Source organism: Balaenoptera ricei, chromosome 5 (genome assembly GCF_028023285.1).
Source record: "Balaenoptera ricei isolate mBalRic1 chromosome 5, mBalRic1.hap2, whole genome shotgun sequence".
Classification (NCBI taxonomy): Eukaryota; Metazoa; Chordata; class Mammalia; order Artiodactyla; family Balaenopteridae; genus Balaenoptera; species Balaenoptera ricei.
Genome location: NC_082643.1, coordinates 97968073 through 97981102, shown reverse-complemented (window position 1 = coordinate 97981102; position 13030 = coordinate 97968073). Strand labels below are relative to the sequence as shown.

The 13030-nt window shown below is 33.0% G+C and overlaps 1 protein-coding gene across 3 annotated transcripts in view; it reads left to right on the top strand.

The window, feature by feature from the left end:
• Nucleotides 1-13030, top strand: part of NCAPG (non-SMC condensin I complex subunit G) — a 38743-nt gene that overhangs the window by 11698 nt on the left and 14015 nt on the right. For 2 of the 3 annotated variants that reach the window (XM_059923282.1, XM_059923284.1), the window contains exons 10-14: nucleotides 313-402; nucleotides 730-909; nucleotides 3362-3472; nucleotides 5895-6014; nucleotides 11712-11939. In XM_059923282.1, coding sequence (XP_059779265.1) covers nucleotides 313-402; nucleotides 730-909; nucleotides 3362-3472; nucleotides 5895-6014; nucleotides 11712-11939 — 729 coding nt within the window. The remainder of the gene's footprint in view (nucleotides 1-312; nucleotides 403-729; nucleotides 910-3361; nucleotides 3473-5894; nucleotides 6015-11711; nucleotides 11940-13030) is intronic. The other variant, XM_059923283.1, reaches the window with a different exon arrangement.

The following is a 13030-nucleotide window of genomic DNA, read 5'->3' as shown; positions in this document are numbered from 1 at the left end:
TATGGTGCCTAAGATTAAATGCTATTTTCATTTTTTCTGTTTTAAAGCACTATATGAAAGAGAATTTATCTTCAGTGTCTATGTGCCTATTTACCTTCCCATAATCTTATGCGTTTTTAGTCAGATGTATTGTTAGGTCATTTTTTTTCTAAAATTGTCTAGCAAATAGAATGTGTGCCATTTTTGCTTGTATATTTTGCTCTATTTTTCAAGAGATTGTGGATACAGTTTGGAGTTTTGTATAACAGTTTGATGTCATTTTCTGATATATAACATATATTAAAGCATGTATTCTGAATTATAACTTATCAGGTTACAGAAATTATCTCAGAGATTCGGGCACCCATTGTTACTGTTGGTGTTAATAATGATCCAGCTGTTGCAAGAAAGAACGAACTCAAGGTAACTCTCTTCTAAATTAAAGAAATGCTTGAGTATGTTGTAGTTGTGCAAGTCTTTTATTTCTTCTTGTACATTTTCAAAATTGCACAAAGTCAAATTATTGATTAACTATTAAACTATATAAGAGTGTCTAAAATGTTACCAGATTATGTCAGTCTGAAAGATTTGCCAATCTCTGTTTCAGGAGTTCTACCACTTTTTCTGTATGTACCTGACTGCTTAACTTTTAGATGGTTGAGATGGTTCTAAATAATACTCTTTAGTCTGCTACAGATTTCACATTAACAGTTTTTGTTTGGTGTTTACACAATTTATATCTTTTCTTAGATGGCTGAAATAAAAGTTAAACTTATTGAGGCAAAAGCAGCTTTGGAAAATTGCATTAACTTACAGGATTTTAATCAAGCATCGGAATTAAAAGAAGAAATAAAAGCATTAGAAGTTGCCAAAATAAACCTATTGAAAGAGACAGAGCAACCTGAAATTAAAGAAGTCCACATAGAGAAGGTATAGATACATTTTTCATATTACATTTCAGCTGCTGTTAATCATCTGAACTAAACCTTGTTTTCTTAACTCAGCTGCCGGAATATATTCACTTAGGAGGGATTTTTAACAGTACCATGAACTAATACAAAAATAATATTTTTCCGCCTGTTCCTTTCTATTTTGGACTTCGAAAGGCTTTAATGAACTTTAATTATTGTAGCTAGGACTTTATTTGATTTGCGCCCTTGTCATGCTAATCCCTAGAATCTGAAGTCTTTCTTCCTTGCCAAGGAAACCTGCCTTCCAGTGGCTTCCTTCTCTTTGTTTTGTTTTGTTTTGTTTATCTTGAATGGTTTAGAAAAGGAAAATGCATCTTTCCCTTATTTGTGGAAGACTCATGACCTTTCCGCTGCTAGGAACAGAATTTCTATAGTAACAGTGCCATTATACACATATTTTTTTAAAGTTTAATTACTCTTTTGTTTTTAGAAAAAGCTAAGTAACTTTGTTATTTTAAATGAAATACTGTATAAAATAGATAACTAATAAGAACCTGCTGTATAGCACAGGGAACTCAATACTCTCTAATGGCCTATATGGGAAAAGAATCTTAAAAAAAAAAAAAAAAAGAGTGGATATATGTATATGTATAACTGATTCACTTTGCTGTACACCTGAAACTAACACAACATTGTAAATCAACTACACTCCAATAAAAATTAAAAAAGAAATACTAAACTTATATATCTAATAACATTTAAAGCTTCGTTTCAGCAGTCTTTTTTAATTAACTTAGTTGTATTTGATACACTAATATTACTTTAATGTAAGGTAGAATGGTATCAATTACTATAATATTTGCTATTAACTTTGATTCAGGAGATCTTTTAGGATCTTGCCTTTTGTAGTAAACATCATTTATTACTGTAGTTTTGGTTTGGGAAGTGCTGATTATTCTTATAAAGAGAATGCTGAATAGGGAAGAGTTTACTATACAGGAGAGTTTTGTAAGTTATGTTATGTCCTTGAGCTCTGCAGCCATAGACATCCCTGCTCTAACACCCCACCTTCCCAGTGGATATGCCTGAATTTTATTTTCATAGCTAAGTAGCTTATTTCTTTTGTTTGACCAAGTCAATGGATCATTATAGGCTCTTAAATTTGAGGAGCAAATTTAAAGTGAAAAATGAAAATATAAACTGAAAAATGATATAAACTGCAGGTCTGAATTAGGAAAATTTTAACTAGGGTGATCTATCATGATTAATATTATCTGTTTAACTTTATTTGCTTTGACCATTTATCTGTTCATTTGTCCTATTTAAGGGTTATAAATCTATTACAGTATAATTACAGTATAGTATAATAAATGCTATGTTCAGGTAAGTATAGGGGTTTTATGGAGAGGGTGGTATTGGCTTCCCCAAAAGAAATGTTTCAACTTGAGATTTGAATAAAAATAATATAAGCAAGTAGTTACAGGATCCTTTTTTTGTGGTATTCACAAGTATAAATTCATTTGATTCTCATTATGACCTAACGGAATTGGTACAATTATCCTTACTTTATAGAAGGCAAGTAACTTGCCTGAAGTTATACAGATAGTAAATGGTAGAGGCAGGATTCAAACCCAGGCAAGTGGCTTTGATTGTGCTTTTAATGCACTCTGTGTCATCTCTCCTCAGTGAGTTGTTAAGGGAATGTTATAGGCAGATGGAATGACGTGTGTGAAGGCCTAGAAGTTAAAGAGTGCCTGTTGTGTTTAAAAACTTCAGGTCCACATGACTAAAGAATTGAGGTGGAGAGGTAAGAGATAAATCTGGGGGAAGAAATTAAGGGCCAATTCATGTAAGGCCTTGTATAAACAATATTTTAAAAATTGTCCCTTACCCAAAGATCATGGTGAACCACTAAAGATGAGATTTATGTCTTATAAAGATCACTGTTACTCAGGAAATGAATTGCAGGCAGGCATACTAGTTTGAAGACTGTTACAGTAATGTAGGATTGAGATGAGTGCAGTCTGAACAAGATAATGATGGTGGATATGGAAAGAAATGATGGATTTGAGAAGTATTTAAGAATTAGTAACAAGGAGAAGAGTGAGTCAAGAATGTATCCTAGGTCTTTTGGTTTGGACAGCTGGGTAGATGGCAGCGAAATTTATGGAGGTAGCACAGGAGGAGGAATTTGGGTAATGATTGGTTAGTTCCCTTTTGGCCATTTTGAGTTTGGGAAGCCTGTGGAACATACAAGAGGAAATGTCTTATGGCAGTTTTATATATGAATCTGAAACTTAGAAAATAGTTGAACCAGCTTATAAATGGTAAATTTTGTGACTGGATAAGGTTGTGCAGGGAATGTGTATAGAGACAACATGTCTTGGACAAAAAGCCTCGAGAAAGTAAACATTTAAGGGATGGGCAGAATAGATTTTTACTAATGTTGAATATTTTGTGTTTCATTTTAGAATGATGCTGAAACACTACAGAAGTGTCTTATTTTGTGCTATGAACTGTTGAAACAGATGTGCACTTCAACAGGTATAGGTGCAACCATGAATGGCATCATTGAATCTTTGGTATGTTGGTGCACTTTGAGGCTTTATTTTAGCTCACGCCTTCATCATTTTATAAGTAATATGTTCCTTGGGGTTGGAAAGAATGAAAAGACCATTTTAAACATCTGATAAATATAAATGGTAAAAAAGAAAAAATAAGACAGTGACTGCTTCATTCTGTGAGGATTAGATTAAGATAATGCATGTAAAGGACCTGGTATATAAGTTATAATTATTCCTTTAGAAAGTTTGAAAAAATTATTTTATGCTGGAAAGAGATGCAGAATATCTTCATTTTTTGAATAGTAAGAGGAAATACTGAGATACATAAGGAATATTTAAGTACCAGAATCTTGCTGTGTAGAAAGACTGAGAAGGTTACATTGAAAGCCCTGTGAAAGGAATTTGTTTATTATTATATATTTAAGGACTTTATTAAAGTAACCCTTCATAGGTAATCTCCATTTTACTGACCAGAGGGATATAAATACCACAAGCCTTTAGAACCACATTGTCTGATAGAAATATAATGCAAACTACATGTAACTTAAAATTTTCTAGTAGCCACATTTAAAAATTAAAAAGAAATGTGAAATTAATTGTAATATACATTAATTTAAATATACTTTAATATATTTAACCCAGTATACCCCAGATATTATAATTTCATCATTTAATCAATATTTTATTGAGATATTTTACATTCTATTCTTCATACTAACTCTTAAAGCATATCTCAATCTGGACTAGTCATATTTCAAGTGTTCAGTAGCCACATGTGGTTAGTGGCCACAGTATTAGACATGCAGCTTTAGAGTATTCTTTTTAATAGTGCTACTTATCCAAAGCAAATTTTGAATGTATCCAACCTCTTCCAGGATTCTCCCCAAATTTTTTTTACTTGGGATTAGTGAAAAACAGCCAATGAATGCGATCTAAAATCTAGTTCCTTGTATTGTCATGAGTTTCTAAATGTAGTAAAGAAGACCAATTATTGTTTATAACAGTCTAGAGCTGGTTAAAACTAGATCTGTTAAACCGTTAGAATTTAGTTTTATTTTTAACAAAACAGATGTCTCTAGTGAAAAGTGATACTTTTAAAGTTCTGCTTGTATACCTAATGGTTCTATCGCAAGAGAATGATAAATGATGGTATAATTAACTGCACAATTGAAGTAGTAAATACGAAGACTTACGTATATATGTGGGGAAACACAATATTGAGGGAAGAAAGAACACAAAATTGAATGGTCATAATGATTTTAAGTATATAAAAACAATCTGTCTAAAGATTGAAAGAGACTATAGAGGGATGTAAATGAGTAAGGTATTTAAATATAGGAGTTATAATATTTTAATGATATTACTGTGCTTTAAATAAAAATCATATATTCAGTGAACAAATATTTATTGAACATCTGTACACCCAGTGCTGGGGATAGAGTGTACATGGTGTACAGAACACATGTAGACTGCCCTTTTTGGGTCTTCTGGTCAAGTGAGGGGGGTGAGCATCAATCAAATAAACAAGTGAAAGCTTATGCCATTGATAATTGCTATGAAGAAGAGCTTTATGGTCATATGTGAATTTATGATAATGAGATTTCATCTTTTTATGGAAGGTGACCTTGAGGTGATGTTTGAGTAGACATTAACTATGTGAAAAAGAGGGAAGAATGATCTAGACCTACTCTCTTCAGTACGGTAGCCACCAGCCACATGTGGATATTAAAAACCTGTGGCTATTAAATCTAGTCCAAATATATATATATATTTATACATATTTATAAATGTAAAACTACATTGAGTTTCAAACAGTATAAACAACAGATTATCTCAATTTTTTATAAACATGAAAAAAGCCACAGCTAAAAAACAAATCTCAATTTTTTAATATTGATTACATGTCATATTGATAATATTTTGTCTATATTGAGTACAATAAAATGTATTAAAATTAGTTTCATCTGTTTCTTTTCACTTTAATGTGGCTACTAAAAAAATTTTAAATGACATACTTGGCTTGCATCATATTTCTAGTGGACAGCACTGAATGGGAGGCATTGAAATCAGCTCAATTGAATAAACAGAGAGCAAGAGATAGAATAGTATAAGGTGATACTGGGAAAGACTACACAATGAGGTATATCATATGTTAAGGAGTTTTATCTTTTCTATGAGCATTGGGAAGCCATTGAGTCAGTTTTGGCAGGTGGAGGGACGGTATCGCATGATCGGACTATATTTTGCTCTGACTATATTCTTCTGTTTTACTGATTTAATATTTACCTTCTTTTAAACCAAAAGTTGACTTTTTTGGGTTAATAGGCTACATGGAAATGAAGTAGGTCTGTGAAATCATACAGAAATTTGTATTTTTTTAATATACTATTGTAAATTTCTCACCCTAGTCAAAATTATTTTAATTTCTAATTCATTTTAGATTCTTCCTGGAATAATAAGTGTTCATCCTACAGTAAGAAATCTGGCTGTTTTGTGCTTGGGATGCTGTGGACTACAGAATCAGGATTTTGCAAGTAAACACTTTGTATTACTGTTGCAGGTAGGATTTATCTTGTGATTAAAATCTTGATTATACTTCCTGAGATAAATACTCAGTCTGTGGTGATTTTGCTAGTATAATTAAGTTTAATCGATTCCAGGGCTTGTTAATAATGATGATGATGATGATTATGGATGACTTTTAAGGGCTCAGTTTTTATGATTTGATTTTTTTGTTATTAAAACTTTTTTGTAGAAGAAAGATGAAATGTCAGTTATTTAAGGTATTTAAAAAATTAATCATATAGCAAATATTTATTGAGTGCATATTATATTCCCAGCATTATTATAGACTTTAGAAAAAAATAAGATAGATAATGAAAAACATGATAAAAGTTGCTGTCCTAATGGAGCTTACATTTTAGAAGAGGAAATACACAATGAAAAATAAACAATATGTCATATGTCAGATGGAAAAAGATAAAGCAGAGAAGGGGAATGAGGACTGGAAATAGGGAAAGGGAGCAGTCTGGTTTAGAAAGACCTCACTAATAAGTCAAAATTTGGGCTGTTACCAGAGGGAAGTGAGAATGAACCATGTAGATCTGGGTAAGAGGTTTCCAAAGAGAGGGAAGAGCAGGGGAAGGGGTCCATCAGTAGGACTTTGCTTCACATATTAAAGGAGCGGGAGCTTATATGGCTAGGCCAGATTGAGCAAAGGGGAGAATAGTAGGAGAAATGATTTGCAGGCAGCTGGCCATCCATGTCTTCTAGGGATTTCTAGTCTGTAAAGATGTATCCTTCACAGTGAATGAGATGGGAAGGAATTGGTAGTTTTTTTTTCTTTTTTTAAAAAAAATTTATCTATTTATTTATTTGGTTGTGTCGGGTCTTAGTAGCGGCATGTGGGATCTTTTGTTGTGGCGTGGACTCTTCATTGCAGCACGCAGCCTTCTCTCTAGTTGTGGTGTGTGGGCTGTGGAGCACACGGGCTCTCTAGTTGTGGCCTGAGGGCTGTAGAGCACACGGGCTTAGTTGCCCCGCGGCATGTGGGATCTTAGTTCCCCAACCAGGGATCAAACCTGCATCCCCTGCATTGGAAGGTGGATTCTTAACCACTAGACCACCAGGGAAGTCCCGGAATTGGAAGATTTTGAGTAGGGGATTTTTATGCTGTGACTGGATATAGTGTTGGTTAGACCATGGGTTGGTTGGCAAACCTTTTCTCTGAAGGTCTAGAGAGTAAATATTGTAGATTTTGCAGGCCATATGGTCTGTCTCAACTACTGCTTTGCTGTGGTAGTATGAAAACATCCATAGATGATACATAATTGAATAAGCGTAGTTGTAGATCAGTAAAACTTGTATTTGTGGACACTGATATTTAAATTTCTTATAATTTTAGCATATAATGAGATATTATTTTTTAACCATTGAAAAATGTACAATTATTCCTTACTTGGAGGCTGTATAAAAACAGGCAACAAACTGGAATTGGCCCATGAGTCATAGTTTGCAGATCCCTAATGGTAACTATAGGGATACAGTATGGAAGGAAGGATACTCATAAGGAAGGTATTGCAATAATCCAGGAAAGAGGTGATGATGACCTAGACCAGTGTTGAGATTATTGGGGTCATGAGAAGTGATGGTAATTTGAGTTTGAAGACAATGTCTATAGAATTTGCTGATAAATTTGATGTGGCATGTGAGAGAAAGAAGTGGAAGAAAACAGGATTTTGGCCAGAATAACTGGAAAGATGGAATTGCCCTTTCCTGTGTTGGGGAAAACAGAATAACAGGTTTTACGGCAGGTAGGTGAGGTAAGGAGTTCAGTTTTGGACATGGTAAGTTTGAAGTTTGAGGTACAAGTGGATATATTGAATAGGCATTTTTATGTGGGTTTGGAGATAGGAGAGAGGCCCAGGCTGCGGAGAGGAATCTGGAAGTCTTTATTCTATAATAGTATCCAGTGCCTAGAAACCGGATGTTACCTGACAAATGAGTATAGTTTGAGAGGAGATCTCAACTTTATAGTTCCCTAGGGCTCAGGCAACATTTAAGGTAAGAGAGATGAAGAGGAACCAGTAAAGACCAAGGTGAAGTAGACAGGGGAGAGTGTGATGGCCTAGAAGGCAAGTGAAGATGGTATTGTAGAGAGGCCAGGGTGACCCAACTGTCTAATGCTGGTGACAAGTTGATAAGGCTTCATAGTTGACCATTTTTGGCAAGTAAGGAAGTGTTTGGTGACTTCCATGTGCCCTAGTTTATGCACAGGGCAAAGCCTATTGGAGTGGTCCAAAGAGAATTACGGGAGAGGAATTGGGGACAGCCAGTGTAGACTACTCTTTCAAGATTTTATTTTGTTAGGAGTAATGGAGAAATGGAGTGGTAGCAAGAGAGGATATGGGGTAAAAAGAGTTTTTGGTTTGGTTTGAATTATTTTAGGATGGAGAAAATTACAGCCTGTTTGAATCCTAATGAGAATAACCCATTTGAAAGGAAAAAACTGAATATAGGGAAGAGAGGGCAGCTGCTAGAGTGCTACTGAGTAGATAAGAGGGGATTAAGTCTAGTGTATCAGTGGAATGCATTTGACTTTTTAACTCCTTTGGACATCTGTTTTTAACATTTGGGCCTAGCTTTACTTGGAAAATATACTTCCCTCTACCTCCCCATGTAAAAAGACAATGTGATTCATGTAGCCTCTTGGTGTTGTCAAATGTAATGGGATAAAAAAGCTGCAAGGAATTTTAGTGCAAATTGCTTGCCAACAGGTGAATGGGAGTGCTTTGCATGTTCAACTTGAAAATAACACATGACAACATGGATTATCATTTTTATGAAGATTATATTAAAAGACTCAACCAATAGTTGAATTTTCCCCAACATAAAATCCTTATCTTGAAGCATCCTTTAATGTTGCATATGGAATTGCCAAGAAAAAGAAAACATACAATTAGGGAGAACTTGGGGAAGTCATGTGTTCTGGAAGTAGTCAAACTGTTTGTGACTTGTATCAAAGGAAGAAAATTAAAACCATACTTTTGTCAAAAGGCAGTCCTCAGAAATTTCGTTTTGTTTTAATTTCCTTTTTTGGAGTACTTGACATCTAATCAATTCATTTAATGTGCAAGGATTAAATTCCTGACAGTGCTTTGTTTATATTTATCATCCCATGCTTGTTATCAGAGAAAAATTTCTATTATTGTGAGATCCTTTTGGAAACTTAGAATGTCAAGTATTATCTTTAAAATGGTGTACAGTTTCTTTTCAAACAAACTGGAAGAAAAATCTTGGTACTTTGTCCAGATGAATCATTTACAGTGCTTGGCCATACATCTGGTTTTGCTCCAAGATGAATGAATGAATCTCCGTGTTATACAAAGTCATTACTATTTATATCAGCAGGTACTGGCATCAGTGATTCTGGTAGTAATTCTAAAGGTAGTAATTCTTGTTTACTATTGTGAAATCTATTGGCTTTATAGGTGCCCAGGAAATAAAATACTACATTTTCAAAGAGGTTTTGCTAAGAAATTAAACCAGTAAGTTCTCTATTTCAATTTCCTGGCTTTCTAGAGGATGGGTCATTAAGTGCTAGATCGACCCCTGGTCATTACTTTTTATTTAAGTGGAAGAAAAATCTTACTAGAACATTTGATAGTGAAGGGTTCATTTATGTCTAGCTTATTAAGTATAGCGCTTTTTACTCTAAAAATGAGGTAAAAGGTTCATTAAGATGCCCTATATACCATTATGAGTACTTCTGAAAAATTGTATTGAGAAGTTGTTGTTTTCAAGTAGAGGAGATTAGAGTTAGACAACTATATAAAATTTCTAGTACTGCAGCAAAAGAAATACCATAGAACTCTTTCCAAAGACACATAAATTCACTTGACTTTTAAAGATGAAATGCGGATTTTGATCCTTTTAATTTTTGCTGACATAACATCAATAATAAGTGTTTTGGTCATTTCAGACAGAAGAAATGTAATATGAATTTAATGCTTACAAGTGTCCTGGAGCATTAGGAAGTTATTTAATACTAACTCATACCCCACTTGACAGAGCTATAGGAGCCTTGATACTGTTTGCTCCTATATAATTTTCTGTAGTGAAAAAGAATTGTCAAAATCAAGTTCATGTGAAAAATAAATGAATGTTTCTTATCAAGACCATTCCATAATTTTACCTTAATTTCAAATCCAGTTAATAGCAGCCTTGTCATAGAATTAAAATTTTTAAAAATTAAAGTTTACCTTTTTTTAACTTTAAACAACTTTGATCTCTGAACTTTTTTCAGGGACTAGCTATTAATGTTTGCCTGAAAAAATAACTAGGTATAATTTTTTGTACATTAAAAATGTGAATGATACCAGATACAAATGCAGTAGAATAAATTGTATGTGGAATTTTGCCTATATTTTGAATGTTATTCTGAGGTGGGCTTTTATTAGGTCCTCAAAGGGGTTCACAATCAAAAGAATTTAACCACTGAATAGATTCAATTATTTATCTTTATAAAGGTATTTTCAGAGCTATCATTGGAAGATTTTAGATTAAGGGAAAAGAGCAGTATTTTGGGGGAGTAAGAAATCAGTTTTTTTTTTTTAATCAAGTTTTAGTAATAGAAATTGACTTAAGAAATATATCCACACTTGTTAGAAAGGCAGGAGAGGGAAATTATTTCATTTAGAAATCTTTCTTAAATAAATATCCAATATTGAGAGCTATTGCTAGCCAGTGAGGGACTGAGAAGGACAAGGAAAACCAAGATGCTGTTGAGAGTAGCATGTTTAGAATTTGTAGAGAATAGTCATGACAGTACATTCTTATAAATAAGCATTTGGCTTTGGCAGATTTGCAAGTCTTGCCAAAAGAAAATATGTAATAGATGTGTCTTGAAATTTCCTTCGAACTTTTGTAATTTGGAGCCATTTTTCTCGATTCATTCATTTGACCAACTTGTGGGTGATTTTTCTTCATTCTATGGGCTAAGCTGTATAGCCAAGTAGCTTATCAGTGACCAAAATTGAAGTGCGTTAAAAAATATAGTAAATCTTTTCATAGTAGAAATATTCAGCTCTATTTTTTTCATGGCTTTGAAATTTGGTATGTAAGAATTCGGTTTTCTTAAGTCAGGATAGACTCATACAAGCTGCTGGGTTTTATGGATTCAGGATAGATTCATAGAAACTTCTGGGTTTTATGGTTCACTTCCTTTTATAAAGAAGTCCAGTTCAGTGAAAACTGAATTCACTATTAATGAAATCTGAATTTATTGAGCTAATAAGGGAAAAATTTCTTTAATGAAACTTGATAACCTAGAAGAGTACTGATGTTCCAATGAATGCTTTTCATTGGTTAGAATGTAATGTTTTTGTCTTGATAGATGGCCCCAAACAATTGCAATATATTGAACGGTTTTTCTAGATCTTAAAAAAATAATAAAATCATAGTTAAACATATACTTTTTTGTATATAAAAGGAACAAATAATATAATTCAGCTTGACTTTAGTTCAGGGAATTTTTTTGACTGAAGACAGAATTTTTCTGAAGGAAATATCAAAATGTCATGGTATAAATTTAAAAAAAAATAACTTTAAAATAAATTTTAAGTTTTAAAAAATATTTATATAGACTTGACACTGTTGTTGCAATTAGATTAATAATAAGATATATGTTAATTTTATGTAGCATAAACAGAATAAAAATATACCTAATTTGCTTTTGGTGGGGGATGTTTCGATTTAGGTTTTGCAAATTGATGATGTGACAATAAAAATAAGTGCTTTAAAGGCAATCTTTGACCAACTGATGGCATTTGGATTTCAACCATTTAAAACGAAAAAAATCAAAGCTATTCAAAGTGAAGGTGCAGAAGTAAACACTAATGAAGAGCAAGAGTCAAAAGAATCTGAAGAAGAGGCTGATACAGCCAAGAATGTTCTGAAACTACTTTCTGATTTTTTAGATAGCGAGGTAAGAAATAATCATAGCCCTATTATTGTGAAAGGTTATTGTCAGCATATATATGTTTATCCTCTTTGTATTTTTTAGGCTGAAGTTTAAACTTGGCTAACATTTTTTTTTTAATTTGCCTTTTGAATATTATAATTAAATCCTACTTTCACTTCTAATATACCTAATTTCTCACTATCAAATTACATTGTGTAGAGAATTGAAGTGTAAACAAAAATGAAATGACTATTGGGAGGGGTTGTTATTTTTTCATCTTTTTTCTCTGTCTTTGTGATCTGTGACTTACAAGTTTCCCCCCTAAGGGTCTTAAGAAATAATTTAAAATAATCTTACATTGGGTGGGTGGAAGTTCTAAGATATGATATGGGATTAGATCTCTTTCCTTAGGGTACTCATGAACTACATTTTTATAGCATATGTAAACATTTAAATTATAAAGTTTTTATCATTTTTGGTGAGGTGAAATTGACATTACATTAAAAATTTTAGAGTGAACAATTCATTGACATTTAGTACATTAAAAATATAGTGCAACCACTGCCTCTAATTTTTAAAACATTTTCATTATCCCAAAAGGAAACTACCCATTAAGCAGTTGCTCCCTATTTCCCCTACCACCAGCCCCTAACAACCACCAGTTTGCATTTTGTCTCTATGGATGTAACTCTTCTGGATATTTCCTATAAATGGAATCAGAAAATATGTGGCTTTGTGTCTGCTTTCTTTCACTTAGCTTGTTTTCAAGACTGTTGTGGCTTATATCACAAGCCTTCTTATGGCAGAATAATACTCCATTTTATGTATATACCAGAATTTGTTTAGCCATTCCATCCATTGAAAGATATTTGGGCTGTTTCCACCTTCTGGCTATTGTGAATAGTGCTGCTGTGAAGATGTATTTGTCTGAGTAGCTATTTTCAATTCTTTTGGATATATTTCTAGAAGTGGCGTTACTAGGTCATATATTAATCCTTTTTTGTTGTTGTTTTTAGGATTTTGCCCCTGATCCGTATCCCAACTAGTTAATGAATACATCCTCACATATTGGTCTTTTTTTTTTTTTTTTTTTGAGTGAGAACATTTAAGTTCTC